This window comes from Lynx canadensis, chromosome C2 (genome assembly GCF_007474595.2).
Source record: "Lynx canadensis isolate LIC74 chromosome C2, mLynCan4.pri.v2, whole genome shotgun sequence".
In the NCBI taxonomy this organism is placed as follows: Eukaryota; Metazoa; Chordata; class Mammalia; order Carnivora; family Felidae; genus Lynx; species Lynx canadensis.
In genome coordinates this window covers 4,040,547-4,068,241 of record NC_044311.2, presented here as the reverse complement: position 1 = coordinate 4,068,241, position 27,695 = coordinate 4,040,547, and the positions used below count along the sequence as shown (strand labels likewise).

The following is a 27,695-nucleotide window of genomic DNA, read 5'->3' as shown; positions in this document are numbered from 1 at the left end:
TATATGGGTGGCCAGAGGCCAAATCCATTTGTGCCAAATACAATGTTACTCACGTATGCCATCGACACTGATGTATACATCTGTGCTTTGGGGACACTATCACTCATTGGCTGTGAATTGCTAATCCACTGTCTGTCTTTTAAGATAAATAGGGAACTGCAGCTCTAAAACTAGGTATCATTACTGCTCCTCAGCCCAACTTAACTGGACCGATAAACCTGAATTAAGAGATTGATGCTCACTCCTGTGCACCAAGTTACCACTGAAAATAGAAGACCCAAATGAAAATCCAAAGAAATAAAGGATCCTAAAAATAACCTTTCTGGCTCCACAAATAATGACACCGCGAACAGAAAGAAAATAGAGTTCACGCCTTTTACATACACACACACGTACACACAGAAAAGTACGGGCAGAGTTTGGTGGCAGGTAGATGTGTGTGTAAGTCTAGGATGTGCTCTGTGACTACTGATCTGTCCAAATTCAGTAAGTTAAGGAAACATGTTCACATTCACCTTTTGATAACATTCTGATCTTGGGCTTTTCAGAGGTTTTATCTTTGTTTTTATCCTTTTCTTTTTCTCTTTCTGAGTCATCTTTCCTAGATTTATCATCCTCTCGCAGGCTGGGAAAACTGGAAAGCTGTAAATGAATTGATTCCTGTTGAGGAAAAAATATAATAATTTAGGGCCAGATTTAAGAATCTCTGTCTGGTTTCCATTTTGCAAAGAGGTTATTAAATACAGGAAAATGAAAGCCAGGAGCAGGTTTTTTTTTTTTTTTCTTTTTCTTAAATGGTAAAAAATTCAACCTGTCAGAAAAATAATTGCCCTTTAAGGTGAATTAAACTTCAGAAGTCAATGGGAGTTCATGAGAAACATCTCGTACTAGAACTTGGCCTCATGAATATTCACATGAAGCAAGTCACTTTCTCCTAGATCATACCTCTTATTTTCCCTACAGATTTATTTTTAAACACTTAGGAACCATTTCCTTATCAGTAAGTTTGCATCACAGCCACTGTCACGTCTCAAAAAAAAAGAAGAAGAAGAAGCCTTCCGAGTTCTTTTCTATAATCCCTTATCAGGAGAAATCTGCACAAAGACAGACAGACAGATATTACGAATCATATTTACAGATGGAACAGACATAAAGGCCTTAATAGCCGATTTGCACTGAAAAGTCTGTCTTAGAACCACAAAACAAGGATATCTACTGCTGAGAAAAACCAAGCTGTCTAAATGCAGGAATCCTGGGCCCGGATTCTTATCACACACTGTGTACAAACTCCATTGATAAGTCACCGTAATACATGGCTACAATCAGCATTGCCGTTTAGAAAAGGTGGGAGGTACAACTATCTGGTCCATCAATTTAGTATTTTAATTTTCGCATCAGTCAACCCTTTCCAAAATGGAAAATTCTCTTGAACCAATGCTTTGGTATACAACTGACTGTTGACAGGACTGGAGCTGGATTCACTTTTATATTTATTTCGTTTGCGCTGGAAACAGCTCATTTTGTTTTAACTCATGCAGCAGCCATTTGGTTGATAGTATGTTCACCGTTTTGAAGAAGAATGAGCCAAATTAGATCGCTTAGTTTTATGACAAGCCCAAGCTATGATTAAAACTATGACAAATTAACCAACATTAAGCCCACTTTTGCTTATGTAAGAGATCATTTGATGGGAAACGTTTTTTTCCTACCGTGACATTCAAATTTATGACGTTAAAAAAATATATCCCCAATGACTAACAGTGTTCCTCACTAAAAACTGAACTAATGCTCCTATACACGTGACCAGATCGAGGCCTGCACACCCTCAAATTATGGCCGACCTAGGATTCTTAGGGTTCTTGGTAAACCTGGCTGATCTAAGAAGCGTAACACAAGGCCTCCCACACCAAGTTCGTTTTTTAGGAGGGGTTACCTTGTGAACTCCTGGCTGGAAGAAAAAGACACCGTGGTTGGAAAGACATAGGATAGAGAGGATGAAATCAAACACGTTCTCATGACAGATATTTATCTTAGCCAGATTTCCTGACATCCACGTGTTTCCCTTGGGGTGCACTTACACAACATACGTAACACCGAGTGTAACTTGGTTACAGGTTCTTTGGCATGTGATTTGGGACAGAAATGTCTTAGTCTGCAAAGGTTCAGGCAGATTTTAAGGTCTTGATTTGCTTCTACTGGCTAAGGGAACAGCTGGAACGTTTCTGCTTCAAGGGAATACAGTCGGGGGCGGGGAAGGATCAGTTCAATAGTTGATCAGGAGGGGAAACTGAGGGCACCAGGCCATGGGAGTGGTCTCCTTGCTTCTCCAAAACCGACTGCATCCCCTGCCTCTGTCAGTTTGCAGCTACGATCAGAGAGGGTTGGAAGCATACACACAAGAGCAGAGGCTAAAGAGCATCCTCCACCAAAAAAAAAAGAAAAAATGTACAAACTCACGTCACGTGTGGACAAACACTATTCTCGGGAAAATACCTCGCTTTTCTAGGCATCAGCATACATTATGGTGTTGAAAGAACACACAAAAGTGCTATAGAGTTGGTAAAAAACAATCTGTTATTTTTTAATATTTTTATTGATATGCTCAATAATAAAATACAGGTATTAATTGATACATCGGTACAGGATAAGTTTATATCCAACAACAGTAAAAGAATGATTCAAGTCACAGTAATACACTGGTAGGTAAATCGTAGAACATTTGGAAAGCAAAGCTCCTTTAACTGAAGGACAGACTGAACCGTCAGCTATGGGTCTGAGATCAAGTAATACAGGTAGCAAGAGTTTTTCCCCACACAGGAAAATGAAGGCAGTTTTCCAAGTACTGTGAATATACAAATATTAGGGAAGCAATACAATCCGTATAAATGTATACCTCTGCCGGGGTTCTCTGGGATTCAGTTCCCACGTTTTGTAAGTGCCGGTGGTACCTAATGAAGGCATCGCATATAAGCTCAAAGGTCTGCTTCTTTACTCTCTAAAAAGGAACGTGCCCACTCACTAACATGCGTGGTCTGGGTATTTCCTATTGGCCGTCTGCTCCCGCCTCCCCTCAGCCAGCCCCAAGAGGGGTGCGCAAGCTCTAAACCTCTCCTACAAAGCTAGTCTTGGCCACTGAGCTTGAAACCAGCGGGAACAGAGCACCCTTGGCCTCTTAATTCTCTGCACCAATCGTATGGAGAAACCGGACTCAGGTCCAGGACGGGCACTACAGTACAGATGATCTCTTTAAAAATTTCCTCCTGGTACCTCGTCAAATGGGACGAAGAGCAGATTAAGTCTACAAAGGCTGTCCTCCTCTGTCGGGTGTTAGGAGTGGGGGACAACCGGGGGCATGACTTCTCCCAGAGTCTGTCATTTTGCAGAGTTAACATGTATCGCGTGTGGTACATTACAAGCCGTCGATCAACATTTAAGAACACAAGCCGGGATATTCGCGTTATTTCCCCTTTTCAATCTCCATGAAAAATAGAAGCACGTGTAAAATGCTGAAGGAAAGCCACACACTTCTCAGAGCCCAGGTAAAATAAAGCTTGTGTATGAAACATAGTGATGGCTAGAGAAAGACAGCCTGTCTATGCCTTACGACATGAGTGGCATATTGAGAAAACGAAGCTAGGGGGAAAAAAATACTCTTAGGACAAAATCTATAAGGTATTTATTTTTGGTCCTTTTAAAGAAAGTGCTCTCAATGCTCTCTGCATCCACGAGGAGAATTTAGAGTATTTCAATTAAAGTAAAAAGAGGAAAGCCAACAAAAGCAAACAAAAACAATGATATCTTAATCAATTTTCTCTCCCCTGGGCTCAGATAAATCCTTTTACTTTTGTCTGGGCTTCTCTCAGCCTCTGAAAAAGCAAGGAACATTTCGGCAGCTAGACTATTTTTTTATAAAAGCGGATACGATGCCTAAAAGGCAAACAAAAATAAATACGATATGAAGTTCCCGTTTTGTCACGGGAGGGTTTCGTCAGAATGTAAATTTTCCGACCCCGATAGTCTCGCTGTAAGGAGCAAACCTAAGTGGAAGGACCCACAGCGATAGAGGAGAATATTAAATTCCTATAAATTTAATAATATGAAATTCACCACCAGCTCGGATTCACTTCTGGCCAATTGTTCCAGGATTCAGAAATCTCTACCAAAGTCCTTTAAAATAGGTCTCCAAAGCTCAATGCACCTTATTCACTATTTCTAAAGTTTTGTAAGAGCCAAGAGTTGTGTTTCTTATAGGCAAGTGCATTTGGGAAGTGAGAGGTAAGAACGTCCCAGAAGGAAGGAGAGTGGACACTAAGGATTGTATTTGGTTCAGTCTTATCAAGAGAGAGCCTTTGAGGAAACTCAGCACTACCGTGCTTACTTTTTAAGTGTTTTATCTAAATTCTTTTGACATTCCTTCCCATTTGCAGTTTTCAGAGAGTCTGGAAAAAAACAAACGTAACACTCTGTGACACACTGTTCAGCTAGTTTAGCATAGCTCATCAACGGGGGACGAAGCCAGCAAACTCTTTCTTCCTTTGATTATCTTTCTTTTCTCCCCCAAACCAGTGCGGAGTGCCAGCTTTCCACTCATGCACACGCACACCAAGAGAGATCCCATTCGTGCAGCTAATGGAAATGACAGGGGGTATGTACCTGGTCCTGAAGACTTTCTCCCCCTGGCCGGGCCGAGGATTCTTCACAGACAGCAAGGCTGCGAGTCAGTTTACCTTTTCCCGCTCCTGACTGGGGAGGGGAGAGAAGAGGCAAGGACAGGAAAATAAAGACAACAAGCAGAAGACGTCCTCCGGCTGTCAAATCGTCTCCCCCCCCTTCACAGGACACCCCCAAGTCAGACTTCGGACACCGAGCTTCGAACTGGGGGCTCAGTGCTGTCTGTGTGCCTTGGCTCCCAGACTGAGCCCCCTGGGTTGGTGGGGACGCAGGAGGAGGAGGACGTGACTGCGTGGACGTAAGGAAGGAACGCTTTTAGCAAACTGTGCCCATCACGTCGGAAACATACAAAGAATGCCTTGCTGCCATCTCCTGATCATCTAAGGAGGAAGAGATGACGGAACTAACACTGAGTTTGGGAGGGATCTGAATGGAAACGATGCTTCAGAAGACGAGGAACGGGATCGAAACACCGGCACCTGTTTACTTCGAGGGAGAAATCCACCGGGGCGACTAAAACGTCTGCCCCAGGTGTCGCGCAAAAGGACAGCCAAACAAGCCGGGGCTCACTGTGTAAGGCACTCTCAAATCTGCAATTGTGAAAAACAGGATCAGATATACACATTTGCGGCCACGTGAACACTAAGCGCTCTAATTGCAAAGCCTACGGAGCCAGGGAGAAAAGACAAGTGTCAACAGGACCCCCTTCCAAGCGGGCAGGACCAGGAGAGCCACGATCCACACGCGACCGTTTGAACTGTCGGCAAATCTTTTCACCCCGGTGTAGACTATGCAACTGACATCCGTGATATCACGTCAATGTGGAATCTCCAGAATCCTACCTTGGATTTTCTTCTTTCTTGGTTCTGAGCTGCCAGCCGCCTCTGTGTGTTGGAAACAAAGTAAAACAAACAAACAGACAGTAAACCAACAACCAGAGAGAGAGAGAGAGAGAGAGAGAGAGAGAGAGGTGTCACTAGAGTCCAGAAATCAATAGGAACAATAAGGTCTTATAACCACTGAGAAGGACTCCCCTCCCCCTCTCCCCCCAACTTTTGACCTTTTTAACTTTTAGCTCCTTCTCCTTAGAGCAGCTATGCAAGGGGGGGAAAGCTGACCTTGAAGGCTTTTGGCCATTATGTGGTTATCTGCCTTTGTTCACTGGTACATAAAAAGAATGAACACTATTGTAGTTTGGTTCAAAGAAAATCAATACAGGCTATTTGCAAATACAGTTGGTTTTCCCTCCACCAAATCTCCTTCTCTCATAAATCATGGTGTATTTAATCATATCACCTTTTCGGTACTGTCAGTCACTCCCAACAGCCCCAATACCCCCCTCCGTCCCTGGCCTGCCCTTTTCTAGGGCTTTCTCTCTGTCTCTGTTCCTCTCGCCCTCTCTCTCTCTCTCCCTGGCTGTGAATTCTAGGGCTTAGGTTGGTTGGCTCATATGAACTGAATCTTAGCCTGCCCTCAAAGGTCCACAGAGCTCACGCCTTAGATTTTTCTTAGTCTCATGATAATGAGCTGAGTCTTCAGCTTTCCGTGGAAGAGCAAATCCATTTTTAAGTCTCAACCAGCCTCAAGCTGCCTCAGGGAGAAACCCTTCTCAAGCGCCACGAGGTGGTCTGGAAATCACTCTGGAGATGCCGTGTGCAAATTCAGTCCTCAAAGAGGATCTCTGGCCCTTGCTTTCATTTCAAAGGGCATTCCGGAGCACGTTTTGCTCGGGAAGAAAAAGTAATTAATACTTAGGAAAGGAGAGGATTAGCTTTATGGATTTCCTATTCATTTCGTAGTCAAACTCTCCAGTGGAGACAAAGAAAAGAAAGAAGAAAAAAAAAAAAAAAAGGAAAAACCTCCCAAGCGCTCCGAAAATAAAGAAAAGGAACTGCACCCAGTTGTGCGAGACACTGGGTTTCCAGGCTCACCTGCAATTCGAGTTTCTCCTCTTCATCCAGACTCTCGGATTTCACAATGCCATTCTCTGGGGTGGCCGACTCCTGCTCAGTCCCGCCTTCCTCCACGATGGCCGGATTCAGGTCTCCTGGCTCGGACATCCTCCCGGACGCAAATTAAAATCACAAGGTTCGATGCCCTACGAGGTGAAGAAGTCAGAACGTAAAGTCAGCGCACTGTAGAGCCTTGACTGTTATTCCCGTGGCATTTCATGTCTCCTTTTGTATTCGAATTCAAATGAGCGACTCGGGCGGCTCTGTCACCGTGACACAAGGGGAGAACGACGAAGCCAGATCAAATCCAGTACCCAAGGCAAACGCGAGAGGCAGATTCGGGCGCCCTCTCCACACCCCCTCCGCACCCATACACACACACGCTTGCGAATACACACCTTGCCATCAAAAGGGATCGACAAATCTTAGGTGGAGACGCGGAACTCCCACACATCTACCAGTCCCTGTGCCCCACGACCAAGCAGGGGAGAAAGAGAAACAGAGTCTCCGTCCAACTCTTGGAAGAAACGACCCTCCGCCGCTGAGTCACGGGGTGCTCTGGGTGTTGGGCGGCAGGCCCCAGACGATTTGAAAAGTATTTGCGAGTTTTCAACCGGAGGCACGCTTTCCCAGGCACGGGGAATACAGGACGCCGTGCGAGGGGCAAAAAGCAACCGAAGAGGTAAGGATTCCGTTCGTACACGGCATCTAAATTTGGCAATAACACTTTCAGGGCCAACGCTGTCCGGCTTCAAACTGACAGCTCCATTATTGAAGGCAAAAGTGCTCTCCCAGGCTCCCGCCAGCCGCTGGGGCTGCCCCGACCCTGTAGAAGGAAGTCTCTGGAAGGCAGTTCTAATGAAGCTATGGCCACTGAGCCCTGCTCCTCGGGGCTCACACTAGACCACTACATGGACACTGGAAATGGCTTTCCAAAGGGAGAGCCTGTTACTATCTTTTGTCCCCCGACCTCATACCACCCCTGACCCTTCCCCTTCCTGATGGGCCGTCAACCGAGGTGCACGAATGACTGAGCATTTACTTCCCCCTCGGTTTTTCTCGTTTTTTGTAAGATGTGAGAAAAAACGCAGAGGAGAGGGAGGAAAGAAATACGGAAGGAGTGAAGGAAGGAAAAAGAAAACGAGAAAGAAAGACACCGTGACCCAGAAAGTCCATCCATCCACAAAAGTTCTTCCCCAAAATTCCCCCAAAGGGAGGGCTGTCCTCCTACCGCTCATTACCACGGTGATTATTATCGGACACAATGGTGGTAAAGTTTCCCTGGGAGTGTTTAATGACCATTTACTAAATTCAGGCCCTTGACTTCCCACTGCATAGAGGGAGCGTGAGAAAAATCTCGGCCACAGCAACTTCTGTGGCAAATCTGCTAAGATCCGCCGTGACAGAACAGATGGCACCTAATGATATCTTTAAAAACAACGCAGGCTTCCTCAGCAAAGGATTATGGGAATGCCAAAGGAAGACTTGCCCAAAGGCTGGGACTCGAGTCTGTGAGTTACTGGTGAGCAATGCTTTCAAGTCGGAGGAGGCTTTAGGATCTTCCATCCAGCGTATTCGGACGGACGCCTCACACTTTAGTGACACTGGCTGGCTAACGTGTGTGGCTAACGAAGGTTGTTTCTCGAGGGCAAACACCGTGTTTCTCAACCTACTGGGCAGGGGGAGGCGATGGGACTTCCGTGGCCCTGACTCTTTCTTCAAAGCCTTTCAACGAGAAAGGAGATTGTGACCAACTTTAAAATGGAAGGAACAGATCGAGCTCTACTAACTTTATAGACTCTAAGCCAGTTGAGTCCCTGTCATAGATGTCTGTAGTGGTTACACTCACGGACCTCTTCTTGGCACACGTTTAGACAGTAACAAAATACAGATGAGCTGACAGCCAGACAACGAGGCCTTTACCTTTCGTGCAGAGCTCCTGACGTAGGTCTTGGCGACTTACTGGCGGCTTCTGTCGCTCTACCCCGGGAAAATCCACACCAGTGATCAGAGACAACTGGAGTCCCATGTCCCCATTAACAGTTCAGAATGCCCATCTCCCTGCGATTCCCTTACACGGCGTGACCCATCGTCAACCTGAAAGAAAGACGAGAAGTCAATAGTCATAATGGCAACGGTCACGGCGGGGCGAACGACCAAAACAATCGGACCCGATTTCTAACGCTAATGACCAGCTTCCAGCAAATCACGTTCACGGCTCGATCAGCCCCACCTGTCTCGGGCTGCCTGCTTCTTCTCTAACGAAGGCTACAGCCCGACTGTTCAAGTCAGAGCGGCACCCACGCAGGGAGCTAAAATTAACGATTGCATTATGCGCCGAAGATTACTCACTTCAATTTTAACCTTTTTTAGTGAAATCTCGCACTTTATATTAAAGAAAAAAAAAAAAAGACCGACAACCAGTTCGTGTGTCTGCCTCAATGAGCACCCAGAGCGCCCCGTGAGCTAAAAGTCTTGCCTCCTTTTTTAAAAAACCAAAGGCTCTTTGCTTCAATCGTAGATGAGTATCATATAGTCTAACGCCGTTTCCGTGCCTCCTTTTTAATGAAGCGTACTTGAAGATTTTGATTTAGCGAGCATTGGCTGTGACAGTTAAGAAAGAAAGAAAGAAAGAAAGAAAGAAAGAGAAAAGAAAAAAGAAAACTTTCACCGTGGCAGGGCTGAGAGCACTCGTGCCCTCCCGACTTCCAGTCTGGCATGAAGAATTCCTAATATTCTCCTTGGGCAGTTGAGCACAGTCTCTGCCCGTTCCCCTCCCTCCCCGCCAGGATTGCCACCACCAGCTGGGCTCTCAGGATTGCCACCACCAGCCGGGCTCTCGGTTTGACAGCAAAAGAAACGCTGTCAGATTTGCAAACTTGGAGCCCGTTGGAAACAACCCCTCGCTCTCGTGTGCATTTTCTCTTTCTCACAACTGCTACGGGGGGGAGGGGGGGGCAGCAAAGGCAGCTCGAACGCAAACCCAGAGACGGATCCCTGCCGACGTTTGCCAAAACCAAGCATGGGTAGCTCTCCCTTCCGCGGCAACCCTGGGGCACGCCTGCGAACTCCCAACTGCACAGACACCTCTCCCCATCATACGCCCATCTTTGCAAACACCCGACTGCAGCTCAGTTGTTGCGTCCCGAGTTGAGAAACGCTCTCTGCCTTTCCCGGGCCGCCCCCCCCCCCCCCCCCCCGCCCGCCCCAAGTTTAAATGAGCACAGCTGGCTCCTCACCAGATTTTACCGTGGCTCTAAGGACAACATATTGGATTACAACACCATTTGTTGTGCAAGGGGGGGAACAACTGTTGAAAGCGGGATCACTGACGGAGTCAGTGATTTCTAGTCTCATTCCTGTCTCATTACAACGGCCAAGTCGGCTTTCCGATGCTTCTTTTGTTGCTAAACACCATGCAGCTATGAGAGAGAAGCAAACGTGCATTTAGGGCAAAAATGGATCGCTCATCAACAGTCATTTCAAGTTTTCAATTTCGACCGGTTTCACCACGGCCACTTGGCTAACGCCCGATATTAAATAGAAGTCAACACGTCTTACAATTAGGATCTATTTAAGTAACCAGCCCATTATCTAATATGTCTCAGAATAGGCACCAGTGATGGATGGCATTACCACATGTTCTGTGGCTTCTGTTTTCCTTTTCCCAGAGAAAATGAAGTTTTCAACGATCACCGCGATCTTTTGGTCTTCCTTCTCTGATCCTCATATTTGCAAAGTGGCATTTAATCCAGCAGGTGAATGGCAACGTAGTTTTCAAATCTAAGCCTCGGATGCATTATTCCAGCCCCAGCAGGTGGATACAAGATATAATTCTTTCCACGAAGAAAGAGGAAGAACAAACTGGTATTCACGTAACCAACCCAAAGCGGGAACAGCCTGGATGCGTGTGTGTGCGTGTGTGTGTGTGTGTGTGTGTGTGGCGTAATTACCAGGACACGTTTTGAAATAGCACCGAGCTCCAAAGTCAGCGAGGTATTATTCTTGCACGCCTGAATCATAAAGTTATCATCTACCGAGATAAAAGAGAATATGGGCAGATGGGGATGAGCAGAGGAACATACGGATCACAAATATTTTTGTAACTGATTAAAATTGTTCTCTTTGCTAAGAAAGCAGTGCCAGGAAATCAACCCTACTCCGGCTTTCTGTTCGCCAAGCTACCCGACTCTTCCATGGCTATTTAATCATAATCTGTTCAAATTTCCCCCATTCTCACAAGAGAGCAAAACTATTTTTACCAAGTTATCTTTCATCCAACATTTGAGTAATGGATATTCTGGCCAAGTTTCAATTGTGATAGTGGGCTTGGGGGGTGGGGAGAAAAAGGAGACTCTGTACAAATGCACAAAATAAACGTTACTATAGTTCTTTCAGTGGAAATAACATTTTAAACATAATTTAGGGGATAGTATGTCGCAAAGGCAGTCAATCGCTTGTAAGACAAGCTATAGGAAATTGATCAACAAGGCTGTCAGATGTTTACGATGTGGAAAATGAGTAAAATCATTACCGTTTCACATTATATTTAGGTTTTCTTCTCGAGCTTACTTCCGAGTTGAAAATAATAGCAACTGTGGGATCATGGGGATGAGAAAGACAGGGAGAGGGGAGCAAGACATAACCACTGGGCTGTCATGTGGTGAGAGATCCGGATTAGATTCAACTTCCAGGAGTGATTTAGTTCTCAGGGGATATCTAAAATAGGAAATTAACGTGGAATTCTCCTAGCAAGTCAGGAAGGTCCCTTTATTAGTTACTTTCCTCATCATCCTTTTACTAATAATTAACACAGGATGGCTCATCTTATTTCAAATCAATAGAGGCACCAGATGATGAAATAACACAATCAACACTGATTTACTGGAACAATTGAAATATTTCTGCCCTAATGCATCATCCCTTCTTTTTTATTTTAAGCTGGTCCAACCTCTGCAAACAGATGCCACTTGCAAACTGTGGTGACATTAGTGATGTGTCAGTTGGCTGTGTAAGGTGTTCAAAAGCTGTTGACACCTTATGAACGAACGACCTATCCTATTCTCAAAACGGTTATTCTGTCAATGCTTAAAAATATTTTGAGCATGTAAAATTAAGTTTAAAGAGTAAAAAAAATGTAATTGGAATATGATCCTTCCAGAGATCAACCATGGCATGAACAGAGTGTACAGACTAACATCTTCAGCAAGTTTGAACTTTTTCCCCAGCTGACAAAAAAACATCGATAACAAATTTTCACATCAGTTTAATTCCCCAAAGCAAATTTTCTAGGTCAATACACGAAACAGTCAACCAGGAGCTCTACCCTTTAGCTAAGCTCTTTGGTCGACCTAATGCAGGGGCATTCCGTAATATTCTTGAGCCACCCGTGCAAATGCCAAAATGGCCAGACAACTGTCTGGGAGAGGAAGAGCCGAGGGGGATGTTTAAGAAAAGGAATTTTCATACTTGGGTTTTAGGTGTAGAAAAATTCTACACGAATGCTCTCCTTTGGGTTTTAAGAGTTAGGCAGCTTACGAACACGTAGAGCTCTTATGTAGGATATCACTTTTTCTCCTTTACCCAGACACAAACACAACCTAGATCAACATCGAGCAGAACCCCAGTAATGGAAATAAGTGGTGTCACAGCTTTGGACATAAGAAGAGCCCCACAATAATCACAAGTGCCTTTAAAACAAGAGAGGTGTGATCTCAGTAAAAACATCCAATGGAGAAAAACCAATGTTTCAGTTCTCCATTCTTCTAACAAGTCTTTATGGAACGTCTACTATGGGTAAGGATATTCTACACTATGACATGATATTCAAGTCAACGAATACAGTCTCAAAAAAAGCCACTTTTTTTTCTAAAAATGCAAAATAAAGGTTAAATACTTCTAATGGATCCACATGAGAAATTTCAAAGACGGGTGGAGGACTTTTATCGTCAGCATCCACTTTGTGATTATTCATGAACTGGCAAATAAAGATGACTTCTGCTTTTGTAACTCTAAAATGTTTCCTCCGTGTATCGCAAGGTCAGGAAACATAAACTTGGGGAAGCAGCCTGATGCACTTGACCCCAGAGTAAGTATTTGGATCTTCCCCTAGAGTGAACTACTTGATAAAAGTAATTAACATGAAATGTAGGTGGGATTGGTAGAAGATCTTACATTTGGCTTCTAAAAAAACAGGTTACATCACTTGGAATATTTAGCTGAGACAAGAGAAGACTTAGAAAGGACATCATAGCTATTTTCAAACGCTCACAGAATATTCAGAGAGAGAGAAATTAGCCTTGCTTGGTGTTGCTCCAAACTTCAGAACCAAGGAAAAAAGAATAAAAAAGAAGCTCCCATTTTAAACATAGAACTACCATATGACCTAGCACTTCAGATATATACTCCCAGTATGTGTGTGTGTATATATATATATATATACATACATATATTACATATATATATATATTATATTATATATATTATGTATATTACATATACATATATATTATATATACACACACATCCAAAAGGATTGAAAGCAGGGACTCGAACAGATACTTGCACACCTGTGTTCATGACAGCATTATTCATAACGGCCGAAAGGTGAAAACAACCCAAGTGTCCATCCACAGATGAATGGATAAACAGAAAGGGGTACACACACGCAATTGTGTGCCTTAGAGAGGAACGGAATCCAGAAACCTGCTACAACACGGACGGACTATGAAGACATTAGAAGCCAGACACAGATCAAATATTGGATAATTCCACTTATATGAAGTACCTCGCATAGGCAAACCTATAGAGATAGAGAAGAGATGTTTCCAGGGGCTGGAGATAAGGAGGAACGGAGTTGTTATTTAATGGGTACAGAGGTTTTGCTGGGGACAAGGAGAAAGTGGTGGGTATAGATGTGGTGATGGTTACACAACACTGTGAATGTATTTAATGCCACTGAATTGTACATCTAGGAAAGGCTAACATGACGAATATTATGTTATGTATATTTTATCACAGTAAAAAAGAACCTAAAAAACCTTTTTCTCCCTGAATACGATATAAATCACAAGTAAACAAATCAATATGCAAAGAGATCAAAGGCAGAAAATGATAGTACCAAGAAGAGGAACTGTCATCCTACTTTACAAATTTCCTCTGATGTATCAGTAACACATACACGTGAGGGCAAGCTCTGTGGATATAACTGGCCTAGGTTGGTACTTGACTCACGTACATACCCCATAAATGGACCATCATCACCCTCACCATCATCTTCTCAGTCTTGACTCTGGCAAGATAAGCTTTGCCATTGTATTTATTTTATCCAGTGTGGACACTGTAAGAATAAAGAGGTTAGGACGCGTTGTTCAGAGAACCTTCCACTGCACCTCTATCAGAATCAAGATGTCTGTGGCCAAGGTGTTCTCTCCGCACAAAGTAACAGACACCATTTCTAACTGAAAAAGACAACTCTGGGCACATTCTCACAGCAATGCAAACACGGGGCTGTCAACACTCTGGATGTGAGAAAGCAGCTGGTCAGGACTAGCCTGTCGCGTCACAGACTCGGAACTTTGCATATTTTCTATTGCCGATAAGGAGAATCTTCTGACCGAAATCAATGCCACAGAGAGCAGGACTAATGGCCCCTGCTGCCATCATTGAAGATGACCCAAGACTCCGAGAGGGTATGGAGGACGCTATGGCCGTAACTGCGTGCTCACGGAGACTGGGTCTAGTCTTGGAAATTTTAAAGAGTCTGCACCTTGATCATCCACACCGGCTAATGACCACCTTTATTTCCTATCTCATGCTAAGAGTCCAAGCATGATTTAGCCACACACCAGGTAGTATATCATCTGTCTCCAGCCAGGTGCAAACTTAAGTACCCAGAGAACCCCAGCACCGCCAAGAACCTTGACGTCAGCCAGGCCAGACGACGTCGTGTCAAGTGACCTGGGCTAGAGACACAACCATCGAGTGGCACAGTGGGGTCAGGACTTCATCATTTTAATCGTGGACCAGAGCTCTTTTTAATACCCTGTGTTCCCCCGGTGACAGCTGTACTAGAAACCTCCACCAGCCTCACCTACTCCATACAATTCGTTTCCTGGACACCGCAAGAGAGGCCAACGCATGGATTTTCACTAGGCCGCCATATTCCTTCCTCTCACGTGAGCCAGAAAACACCACACGAGAACTACACAGACAAGAGCCTCTGACGCCGCTAGGGGTGTCTCCCCTGATTCTATCCCTAACGTCACGCGGACATATGTGCGTTTCTAGACATTATTCTCAGCCTTTCTCTTTTAAAATCCTAAAAGCTCATAAACCATAATAACAGAATGACCAAAAGTTGGCTGCTGGCTACCCGCCCGATTTCTTCCTTCTGCGTAGAGAATTCACAGTACCCATCTTTCCAGAAGCCACGCAGGAAATCACATGCCTGCAGGACTCCCAGACAAAGTGTGCCCAGGGTTTGTAGGAAGGCGCTATAAATTTTTAATGTGGCCCAATTAATTAGAATCTATACTGGTGCCAGAGCACATGTAACCTTTGCAAATGAGCGCCTTCCCTGATCTTCAGGCAAAAAAATCAATCAATCAATCAATCAATCAATCGGGCTCTCAGACTTGGGGAGCTACTCTGTCATTCCACGTGTAACGACAACAAATTTTCCGCAAACTTAAATAACCCTGCTGGGATCTTATGGATAATGTTACCATATAACTTTGCCAAAACAAAACACAAGAAAATGTTCCTGCATAATTAGATCTTCCAGGAATCCCACTGAGTTAGACACTCACCCTAAATATTTCTCTCACTATCACTGTAGTGTGATCTCCTACAAAAGGCAACGTAGTTGCAGGGATCGGGTGGCGTAGGGGGGTCACCAACTGAAATGGTAACTTTTGCCTGGGTGTTATTAATCTCACAGGTGTTCCAACCTCCACACCCTAAATTCAGTTCAGTTCAACGGAGTATTCCAAAATGCCCCCTCTCTTGGAGCTCTGGATGCCAAGAAAATAATCCATACTATCTATTTTCAGGTATTTGTATTGCAGACACCTTGTAACAGAGCGAGAATTTATCACAAAATGGATCCTTTCAACTCTGGCTTAAACGATTCAAAATGATAAAAAATCATCATAAAGAGAAAAGGCATGTCAAAAAAAGGGCGGGGAGAAATATGAATTTTATTCTGCATATCTGACATGAACTCATCACCTTCCTTTCTACACGAAGTGAAAGATGTGTCTGTCACTTCAAACACAATGCAACTTAACAAATATGACGCAATGACAGGTGGCGGGGTAGGAGCTAAATGTTTGAGTTATTAAAACCTTTCTTGCGGAGGAGAAGAAAGGGAGAGGCACGTAGATAAAATGAATAAAAGCAAAGATAAGTGGAGACGTTGTTATTCCATCCGGTGTTCGAAATGACTGTAAAACTCATCGTTGTTCCCCCCTCCCCCCATGGAAAGGAGGAAAAATTAACTTTTCATCCCGCCGGTATCTTTGTTTTCCACTATGCCAACGCGACGTTTTGGGGGCCGTAGATCATGAATATTTCACGCCCGGACGTTGCCTTTGCAGAGTTACCATTGCCTGCGATCGTTACCAAACCTAATCGAAAGAATCAACACAGGGGTTTAAACTTCCCGCCCAGGACCTCAGCTCTGTCTCCCCACGCTCCCCAGCTGACAGCAGAAGACTGGAAAGGCTGTCCAAGGGAGAAGAGGAATTAAAGGGTGTTTCCCACAACAAAACTGCCAAAATGTCTTAAGGGTCTCAAGGGTCTCTGACTGCAGGGGGAATGTCCTCCCCCCAAAAGGGAAGGAGGGAGAAGACGCAGAGACGGATGTATGCTGCCATCCCAAGTACAGAGCGGGGAATTTCAGGAGACACGGGCACAAAGGGGATTCATTTCTGGTCACGTAGGCTAGTTCTGGGCTACAACTGTGCCTTGGCACTCTGACAGCAAACTCTCTCTACAGGATTCACCAGCCACGCCAACAAAGCCTTTGCCTGAGTATTGACTCTGACATGGGTAATTCTGGACTGTTTTCCATAGATGCTGACATTGTATCCTCGCGTCAACCCTGCACCATTCATGGCCAGCCTGTGGCGGAAAAGATAGCAAGCTGCCTACTTGTCCTCTCTCTCAAGTGCTAAGTCCACTGGCTGCTGACTCCATCGATGCAACCCCCAGGTCTCAGAGATGCAAACGAGCCATTCTGGAACAAGCCTCAGTATCTGAATCAAGCAGTAAAGATCACTTCCCCTTACTGAAGTCGCACAGTGGTGGAGATTTCTGCCTGTGCGAGTCTACACCTCTGTATTATCTCCAGTGCTGAGGACAAGGCCTGGCACACAGTGGGGCTTGCCGACTCAGTGACTCAGTGACTCAGCGACTCAGGGCAGTGTAATCAATCGGTGAGGGCCAGATGACTTTTCTGGGGTTCTGCTTTCTTCGCCTAAAAGCCAAGGCATCTAATCACTCAGAGCCCTACGAATCGGTGCGGGAAGGGGTTAAAGGAGACCCCCCCCCCCATGTCCACCAAGGCCACTAAAAGGTAAAGAAGAAAACGTGACACATTTCTGAATGTATGGATTTCAAGAAGGTTCTGGTCTGGCCGCACTCGGACAGAGACAGAGTGGGCCCTTATTTATTGGCCTTCTGGATAGGCTGTTAGGGAAAGGAAAGAGATGATGCTGGTCCTCAAGGAGCTACCCGTGTAACCAGAGAATTCAACGGTGAAAGAGATTTAAGAGCACAGCTCCCCAGAGAGCTAAAGCACGGATACCCAGCCCCGCGAGCCTCGCAACTGAGGGTTTTCTCAAAGCCTTCTGTTCCCAGAGGCAACGTTGACAGCAATCTTAAGGGAACGAGTAGACACAACGAACAGAACGTGCCAGACCGGTCAGGCTGTGGGTAGTTTCCGAGTTTTCTTGAGAAAAGTGATGGCATCCGTCAAACACACGATTTCCCGTCATTCAGCCGGCCTTGCTCCCATTTCCAGGCTAAAGGACATAGAGAGGTAGGACCTCTCCTTTGTCCTGAAGCCACGCGCCTCTCTGATTCCACGCAGTGTCCTGAGGGCTCTCACTCCGTGGAGCGCTCACCGAAGTGTCACCGCGACTCTGGGGATGACGTGATGCACGCTTCGGGCGCCAAGAAGAAGATGACCTATCCCCGTCGCATGTGCCAACTGTGGCCCTTCTTGAATGCCAGAGCCTCTTATTTTCCCCGCTGGGTGTTTTCTTTCTGTGCCCCGCCCAACGAGGCGTTACCCAAAGTGACGTGGCGACAGCCCTGCAGACCCGGTCGGGAGCCCTAAGAGGCCACCGTGCTGAGATCAACATCTCTGCTCGGGAGGAACGTAAGCGTTCGATGAATAATTCCTGCCATCCTCGGACTTCCCGTTGGAAGAGGCACCTGAAAGGCACGATACATGAGGGCCTTTGACGTCCGCGTGTCTTTGGTTCCGGCGGGGAGCGACGTTGCGTTGGGAGTTTTTCCTCTGAGGGGAGATTCGATCTCTAGGAAGCCTGTTTTCAAGGTAGAGGTAGGAGGGTGATAGCAAAACCACCCCAGGATGCGTGTGCGTTGGGGGATCTCAAGGGCTAAAGAAGGTGCCTCCTTTCCCAGAAGACAGGAAAGCAGCCAGTGGGTGAAAAAAGCTATCTGTCTAGAGAGAGAGGACTCCCAGAGGCTCAGGGAGAACAAATGTATACTCAGTGAGAGCCAACAGGCAAAATAACGTCTCCGAGCATTTACTTCTAAGCCGCCGAGAGCTTGGCTCCATTCGGATCCTGCTCTAAACAGAAGCATCCTGAAGAAATGTTGCAGATGACCAACGGGGGCCACTGGCGTATAATTCCCTGGGCCAGTGTATCTCTCGAGGCAGAAACACCACGCCCACCACTGGGCTTGAAGGAGAGCTGGGCATTTTCCCGGGAGGAAACCCTTATCGGTGTGTGTGGTTTTGCCGCGCCCGGGGCTCAGCCAGAAGACATGCCGACTGGTGTGCATGTCGGGGGGGACAGCACCCAGCTCTGGGGTCATCTGCGGCGATGCTGATTGGACCCCAGATGCTGTTCTTGGAAAGTAACCTAAAGGGAGCACGCGGTTGGTCATTTAAAAGAGGGGGCTGCAGTTTAAAGTCGGCTCATTGGCCACGGGCCCTTGACTGCAATCTTCCTCCAAAGGCTGGCCCTGGCCGAACGTGATGACGCCTCCCGATTCTCCCTGCCCCAACCTCCTGTAAAGTTTCTATTACCTCTTTACTTTTGAGAGAGAGAGACAGAGGGTGAGCTGGGGAGGGGCAGAGAGAATCCCAAGCAGGCTCCATCCACACGGTTAGTGCAGAGCCCAAAACGAGGCTCGAACTCACGGCTGGTGAGATCATGAGCTAGGAGTGGGGCGCTTAACCAACTGAGCCACCCAGATGCCCGGCGCAAGTTTCCGTTACTCTTTTAACAGAGTGTTTTCGCTTGAAGGGGCAGTTAAAGGTTAAGGAGTTAGTTGCACTCAAGACTGCAAGCATTTGTAGGTGAATGCCTTCTGGTGTGATGGGCTCTGACCCCTCGATCCTGAGAAACCCACGTCAAGGAAAATGGGTGTGGTTGCTGTTGTAAATGATCTGTGTTGTTAATCCAGTACATGTCGATCATCTTATAAGAAATGCGGGCTGGCATGGGCTCTGTGAGGTATTGCAGCCTACTAGGGTTGGCCGTTGATGAAGAAAGAGAAAAAGCAGGTTCTCCAACCACGCTACGCGAAAAAACTGGAAGAAATGGCTGAATTTAAGAGCTACCTGGATGGTCTCGATGGAAGTGAGGATAGATGTCGGCGTGCGGTCCTGGGCTAAATGTTCTTTTTTTTTTTTTAACGTTTATTTATTTTTGAGCGAGAAAGAGACAGACTGCAAGTGGGGGAGGGGCAGAGAGAGAGGGAGACACAGAATCTGAAGCAGGCTCCAGGCTCTGAGGGGTCAGCACAGAGCCCGATGCGGGGCTCGAACCCACAAACCGCGAGATCCAGACCTGAGCCGAGGTCGGACGCTTAACCGACCGAACCGCCTAGGGCCCCTGTTCCTGTGACTCTTGAAGGAAAAGGGTAAGTTCTGTGCAGGAATATCCAAGGATTCTTGACAGCGAGGGTGAAGATTTGGGTCATTTTATTCATGATTCTATGGTGCCTAAGCCATGGGCCTGGAGGAGGTTATCTGCTTGGTACATGTATGATGTCATTAACTACATAGTCCTTAAAGCGTACTTGCTTTCTGGGGCACTTTGGTAGAAGAGAACTGCTGGGGACCCGGGGCCAACGGACATTTCTAGAAAAGACGTGAGGCTGTCCACCCACTCTGAGGTCTCTGATAGGCAACCTTGCGCTTAAAAACAAACGGGATGCAGCATCTCTACAACAAAGTAGGACAGCCTGGTCCCTGGAATGAGGCTGAAATTGGTACTGCGGCTGAGAATGAAAACACACCGTTAAAAGTTGGCAAGAATGTACATCCAGGCTTCAGGTTGGAAAATGCCAGGCTGAGCTTGTCTGGGAAAGAATCAAATCTGTGATTTGACATGTCACAGAAATAAAATATCTGCCCATCTTCTATAAGAGGCAATACTCTGCTTTTGAGCTGTCTGCTTATTTGTGCTACCTTCAAGATTTTAAACATAAATAAAAAAAGAGTCAGTCATGGTATTCAAAATACACAGCAAGAATCTGTTTTGCTGGATACGGTCTCCTTAATAAAAACTCCAAGGCCTCCACATGGAGAAAAAACTATAGAGTGGGGAAAAAAATATCATGACCTTTGTTTACTCATAATGGTAAATCGGGAAGGAAGGGGGGGGAGGAGGCATGGGCAGAAGGGAGGAAGGCAGGCTGGTCCAACTGTCAGAAGCACGCAAACTTAATATGTGAAAATGGAACATGGACTATTTGGGGCAATTCGTGATGAACCCTGCAAAAACTTTTTAGTTTAATGAATAGACTTAAAACTAGAAAGACAAAAAGAGTCAATCGCCCATTATGACTCGTATTTAGGCGGAGGCAACACTGTTCATTAGATAAATAATGTGCTAGGCATAGCATTTCCCTAGAGTTGTTGAAGTATGGTACATATATAGGAAAATGTGCCCTACACTTCAAACGATTACACATTTCCACTGGGGGAAAAAAAGATACAAGGAAAGAACGCAATGGGTTCCTGTTACCTTTCAAAAATAATCTACATGATGACAAGAAAAGTAATTTGAATACAGAAGTACCCGTGAGTTCTCAGCACATTAACATGAACCACTGGCCTCGCAAGGTTTAAATACTAAGTAAGGATAAAGGGCCATCTATCTATATATCTAGAAAGAAGAGGAAGGAGGAGGAGGAAGGAGAGGAGGAGGAGGGGGAGAAACCAGAAGAGGGAGAAGAGGGGGAGGAGGGGAGAGGGGAAGGCAGAGGGAGGGAGGGAGAGAGACAGAGACAGAGTGCGCGTGTGTTTGCGCATATACAATTTGCACAATCCCAGGTCTTTGAAGTAATTCTCTGTGGTTCGAAACAATTCTTATCACCTGGCAGGTTCCATTTCAATTCTGGAAATACTGGCTCTCTGTTGGAAACTCTGTGGCCTGACTGTTCCTGTGAGGCTTGTGCATGCCCACAGATGCCGATTTCAGGTCGGGCCACACGTATCCTAGATCTCAGAGACCCCAGCACGAGCAAGGGGGTAGTAACTCCGCAAACCTCGAACAAGTGCTGCCTCTCCAGATACTCCCTGTGTGCTGGGTAGCATTCATCCGTGAGTTCAGAAAGCCAAATTTTAGAAGATCTGTGTTCTTAAAAAAAAATGCTCTGGGGGCACCCGGGTGGCTCTGTCGGTTAAGCATCCGATTCCTGATTTTGGCTCAGGTCATGATCCCAGAGTTGTGAGACGGAGCCCCACGTTGGGCTCTATGGTAAGTATGGAGCGTGCTTAAAATTCCCTCTCTTTTCCTCCCTCTGCCCCCTCTCCCACTGTGTTCTTTCCTCTCTCTCTCCTCAAAAAAAAAGTGCTCTGGTTATAAGCAAAACCGACCTCATCACCTGGCTTTCTCCGGGCACACCCTGGCTGAGTGCCCTGGCCTTGTTATTAAAAACCAGTTGGAAAATTCAGGCAACCTTCTCGTAAAAGGGATTAGGATGTAGCATTTCCACATACTTTATTTTTTCCAAAGTTCTATAAAAAAATCAGGAGGAAATTTATTCTGTTTTTTTTCTTTCTTTTTTCTTTTCTCCTTAAAGCATGACGACTACATTGTTTGGGCAGGTCTCTTGGTGGAGTTTGAAAGATAACTGCAGCCTTTTCTTGAGATAAACGCTGGACTAAAAGTTTCTTTTCTGAATGACAATAGTAAGTTACTCGTATTCACCACGGTCTGTTTAAAGTGTAGCCTCTAACCTTTTAATACAACCTCCCTCCACACACACACACACACACACACACACACACGGAATATATATATATATAATATAAATATATATAAATATATATATATATATATATTATATATATATATATGGTGTCAAGATATCGGCTCCATTGTCAGCTTCCAGAGTGCATAATTTCGGAACGCGGCTGTATCAGTACCAAAGTTTCACTGCAAGTTAGATATTGTGTCCTATAATTTCCCATTTCCGATTAGACCGTATTTCCCTTTAATTAACTGTAAAGGATCTTACATTGCTTCTTCCCTTTCTTTTCTTTTAATGCAGCGTCTCCCCAAACTGCAGTTAAAAGTAAGCCAAGCTACGGATGGAGACCAGCTTTCAACGAACGTTGCAAAAAAAAGGCTTGCTTCTTCAGGAAGAATCTGTCGCTTACTTACGTGTCTCTCACGTAAGTTCTTTAAAAACAGGGACTCTCCCACTTTTTCTCGTACTGGAACACCTGGCATTCAGCAACGGTTTGATGAAGTGCTCATTTGATAAATTAATACATACACATAACAAGTCATGAGATTACGGTACCTTGTCACAATGCAAATGGTGATGTCTCACTTCCAAATTAGCCATTATTTCCCCATTATCCTTATCGCTGCCATAAATCACATTAAAAAAAAAAAAACTACTTTCACTGTGATACAATTTAGGATTTTACATAAAAATAAAGTTACATGCTAATATAAACAGAGCCAATTCCAATACATCTACCGGATACTCACTCTGTGCCTGACATTATTTTGATTAAAAAAGCACAGTATATATGGATCAAATTTTTTTAAGGTCATTTATTTATTTTTGAGAGAGAGACAGAGAGGGAGAGAGAGAGCGAGCTTGTGCACAGAAACAGGGAAGGGCACAGAGAGGGGGAGACACAGAATCCGAAGCAGGCTCCAGGCTCCGAGCCATCAGCACAGAGCCCGACACGGGGCTCAAACTCACGGACAGCGAGATCGTGACCTGACCTGAGCCGATGGCAGACGCTGAAGGACTGAGCCACCCAGGCGCCCCTATGGGTTAAGTCTGAAACGTCTCACTGTGGAGGAGAGGAAATGGAGCCACAGAGACGTTAACTACCACAGCCAAGATTTTACTCTAGGAAGGAAAGAGTGGGGCCAGAGGTCAAATTCGGACAGACAGGTCCCCAGAATCACCTGGACCTACTACACTTCGAAGTGAGCGAGGATCACAGACACCACATAGCAGACAACAATAAATAATAGAAGGCACCGGAAAGTGATGCCAGGGGTGATTCATGGGATGCATGCTTCCTCCAGTCTTTCTAAATATTCTCACGTGACCCTCTTGTACTCTTAGAATTCAAAAAGTAACCAGAGAGATTGAGAAGAAACCAGGAGACAAGGAGTGAGTCCGAACTGGCTACGGCAGTGTTAACTGTACCGTGAAGCAGGTTTGTGGTTGCCTCGTCATCACCCGTTCCGTCAGAAAACAGGAAAGTAAAGACAATGCAAGCATTGCTAATAAAAATCAAAGAGTATGGAATGACTGTATCTACACCGATGTGCAGTCAAAGGAACTAAGTCTATACAAAATGTGTCAGAGAAATGTCAAAAATAAAACTGAAGGGAAACACACTACAGACAAACCAAATACTGTAGAGCATTGTTAAAATCTATTTTTAAAATATGCCCAAAGAATCTCAAGATTGGTTACATAAACATTTAAAAAATTTTTTTAATGTTTATTTATTTTTGAGACAGAAACGGAGCGTAAGCAGGGGAGGGGGAGAGAGAGAGGGAGACACAGAATCCAAAGCAGGCTCCAGGCTCCGAGCCGTCAGCACAGAGCCCGACGCAGGGCTCGAACTCACGGACCGCGAGATCACGCCCTGAGCCGAAGTTGGATGCCAAACCGACTGAGCCACCCAGGCACCCCACTAATTTTCTTTTTTTTTAAGTTTGTTTATTTATTTTGAGAAAGAGCACACGAGCCAGGGAGGGACAGAGGGAGAGGGAGACACGGAATCTGAAACAGGCTCCAGGCTCTGAGCTGTCGGCACAGAGCCCGACGCGAGATCATGACCTGAGTCGAAGTTGGAGGTTTAACCGACCGAGCCACCCAGGCGCCCCAGGTATATAAACATTTAAATGATCACAAAACATGTTTGGTGCTTAGAATAAATATCAAAATCAATACAACTCAATTGCATTAAAAAAATCAAGTCAATAACAATTACAAGCCAGACTGGCCTCAAATTTCTTAAAAATTCAAGGACATTTTTACATGGAGCCACTCAATTGAATATTGTGTTCTAAACTGACTTTCCTCTACAAAGGAATCAACCAAGAAGCATCAGGGACAATTAACAGTTTGTGGAGAGACCCTGTAACTTAAAAAAAAAATGTGATTCCCTTCTACTTTGTCAATTTGGATTCAGAGAAAGGTACATGGGTGACATCTGTAATCATATGGATTCACCTTTTTTTAATGTTTACTTTTGAGAGAGAGAGAGAGAGACAGAGTGTGAGCAGGGGAGGGGCACAGAGAGGGAGACACAGAATCTGAAGCAGGCTTCAGGCTCTGAGCCATCAGCACAGAGCCCGACGCGGGGCTCGAACTCATAGACCACAAGATCATGACCTGAGCCGAAGTCGGACGCTCAACCCACTGAGCCAGGTGCCCCTGGTTTATCACTTCTGAACAGCTCCTGCCTGCAGCCACTGCTCTTTGAGGGACAAGGCTGGAGCTAAGGGCTGGAAATCTGGAGAAAGACCCGAGGAACCCTCACACCTTGAGCAACGATCTGGGTACTTTTGACATCACAACAATACACGCCGTCATCTTTTTCCTTTCAAAACCACAAAGACCAGAATCAGTTGAATACCTTTTCATTTAATCTACAGCCAAGGCGTACAGAAATGACTAGAATCCAGCCCCACTCTCTAGGGGAACCCAGGCTTGCTCACAAAACTGGGGAGTGTTCGTTAAGTGGCTTCTTCGTCAACACGATTGCCTTAAATGGGACGGTTTCACGAACTCCTGTGATGTTTCCCCAGAGAATCTGTTTTCTTGTTTCTCAAATATAGGAAACAGCTAGTCTTGAATGTTTGATATGACCTCCTAACGTCCACGTGGATATGTTTACATTACATAAAACAACTCTTGTCAGCCATTTTAAAGAGACCTAACAACTACTGCTCTGGAGAAATCGATACATAGATGTGTGTGAATCTCCAAGTCAACACTTTGATTCTGTAGCTTTTTCAGAGTGTTCTGTGTAGATAGCATTGTGCCTAGAACTTTCAGTTGCTTTAACTTCTTTGCTTCTCCAAAACACCAGCTCTCATCATCTGATCTGAGAGATTACTTTCAATTAACATAATAAACAACCAACCAACCAAAAAGCTTAGCCCAAGGGCAACGATGAGGTCCAAAAGCACAGGTCTATGTTCGTAAAGTCCACACAAGAGCTAGAGCTCGGTTCTGCCTCTTAGCGCAGTATCTTTCCAAGCTGCCTCTGTGCATATGTTCAGAGTCACAAATATACACCCAAACATTCTTATATTAAGCCCGCGCATTCTGACTTAGGATGGTACCCTCAGTTTTCTCCTTTGAAAGAAAGGCAATTCCTTCAAGATCGGCAAATCCACTGGTCTCAAAAGAGGGGAAGTCTTGCTTGTTTCATGCACCTAAACTTTTTTTTTTTTTTTAATTTTTTTTTTCAACGTTTATTTATTTTTGGGACAGAGAGAGACAGAGCATGAACGGGGGAGGGGCAGAGAGAGAGGGAGACACAGAATCGAAACGGGCTCCAGGCTCTGAGCCATCAGCCCAGAGCCTGACGCGGGGCTCGAACTCACGGACCGCGAGATCGTGACCTGGCTGAAGTCGGACGCTTAACCGACTGCGCCACCCAGGCGCCCCTACACCTAAACTTTTTCGTTATCACTTGAATGTCAGAGAATTGTCCCCTAACTAGGCCACTCACATGCACACACGCGCGCACACACACACACACACACACACACACACACAGCAGGTGGGTTAAGCCACTCAGAATGTGCAAGTGACAGTTCTCGCAGGCCCCTCCCCGAATGCCAGATCAGGCCACACTGCAGCCTGGGGCTGGTTCCAGCTCAGAGAACAGAGTAGCAGCTGCTGGGAGCTGGCAGCGACTCAAGTCTCAGCTGTATTCTTGGCCCCCTGCCTCCTCCAGGCACTTACTAGGGGCGCGTGACCAAGGAAACAGCTGAGCCCCCCCCCCTCCAAGAGGAAATGCAACCGCCATAGCCCCCACCGCCACCTGCTCTGGGGCCAAACAACCACCACGGTCCTGTTGGCTCTTGCGGGGGGGAACATGGACTGCTGAATCACTCCTGAGCACGCCTGAGCTGCTCTGCCCGGGACAGGCGAGCAAAGGCATAGTCCGACAGGCCTGGGCGGCATCACCCGGGGACCCAACCTGGCAAGGGAATCCGCTACGGTTTGGATGTTCAAATCCCAGGGACCCAGTCAGATGCCAAATGCTGCTTTGGATGTATTCTCTGTAGAATTTTCCTAAGACACCTCCTCTGCTGAACAGAAATTTTGATTTGGGGTTTGCAGTGGCTTGCAACACAGCTGAGGGCACAGGGGGCGGGCAAGTCCCTTCCGAGGTCACCAATCTCCAGGAGTCCTCTCAGCACAACAGAAGTATGAATACGAAGCAAATGCATGAAATGTCTTGCCCCTTCCCTGGCCTGCGACTCACCGCGTGGCCTTCCTGGGGGGCCCTGGAACACAAGACACGGAACCGGGACTCGGACAGCTTCAACTGCACTCACGTCAGTACTATTAAGAGACATCTGTGACCTCAAACATTGTGAAATCTCACCCTCCTCTGAGGACACGCCTGTCCGGATCTCGGATTAACACGAGAGGCACTGCTGTACCTACGCTATTGAAAATTCTTCTGGAGAAGGGCAGAATGTTGACACTGTGCCAGGCCCACATGGGGGTCTCTTCTTCAACGGTCTCTGTTTCCTGCGTGCTTTGACATCTTCCTTGATAAAAAGCTGGGAGTGTAGCAGTTCCTTTGGGCTTAAGTAATCTTTGGATACGAATCCCCTGCACCCAAAGTGGGCTTCAGTCCAGATAAGAGAGACCCCGATTGCTGGGAGACCGATTCTTGTTTCCAGGGAGAAAGGGAAGAGGTTTGAAGACCTATTACGGGCTATGGGTTCTTTGAAAACCTGACCCACATCTAGTTAAGGTTTTTCTCCCCAGGAGTGACGCTAGACAATTTTTATGCGATCCTGGTGGATTCTTTGAGACCGACTAGGTCCAGGGCATCCCGGTGTTCAGTTTCTACCTTTCTGGTCAACCTCGGGGGTCGACCCGGATCCCTCTCCAAGGAAGGACGGGTTGCTTTTGGAGGATTATTTCAGCTGCAGAGAGCTGAATGGCCCAACGCCACACTGATGGAGGTGGCTACGGAAAGCCTGGCTCCCTCAACCCCAGCAAGACAACCCCAAGGCCATTCTAGCCGCAGAACACCCCAAGGAGCTGGTCAGATCTGTTCTCATCCTTCGCCCGAGCTATGGCTTTCCTCCGCCCACGCTTGCCCTCTCCCTCTTCCTC

The 27,695-nt window shown here is 45.9% G+C and overlaps 1 protein-coding gene across 25 annotated transcripts in view; it reads right to left on the bottom strand.

Annotated features, from left to right (window-relative positions):
- ARPP21 (cAMP regulated phosphoprotein 21) overlaps nucleotides 1–27,695 on the bottom strand; it is a 156,016-nt gene that overhangs the window by 106,547 nt on the left and 21,774 nt on the right. For 20 of the 25 annotated variants that reach the window (XR_004344067.1, XR_004344066.1, XR_004344068.1 and 17 more), the window contains exons 2-6: nucleotides 8,547–8,720; nucleotides 6,603–6,769; nucleotides 5,514–5,555; nucleotides 4,654–4,743; nucleotides 516–660 (exon numbers count right to left, since the gene is read on the bottom strand). Coding sequence is in view for 22 of the 25 variants with exons in the window: in XM_030329092.1 (XP_030184952.1) it covers nucleotides 516–660; nucleotides 4,654–4,743; nucleotides 5,514–5,555; nucleotides 6,603–6,731 (406 nt within the window). In the remaining 3 variants the exon portion in view is untranslated. Of the gene's footprint in view, nucleotides 1–515; nucleotides 661–2,475; nucleotides 4,440–4,653; nucleotides 4,744–5,513; nucleotides 5,556–6,602; nucleotides 6,770–8,546; nucleotides 8,721–8,856; nucleotides 9,214–9,294; nucleotides 9,483–10,259; nucleotides 10,549–27,695 lie in introns of those variants that run through there. The other 5 variants (XM_030329093.1, XM_030329095.1, XM_030329089.1 and 2 more) reach the window with 5 other exon arrangements.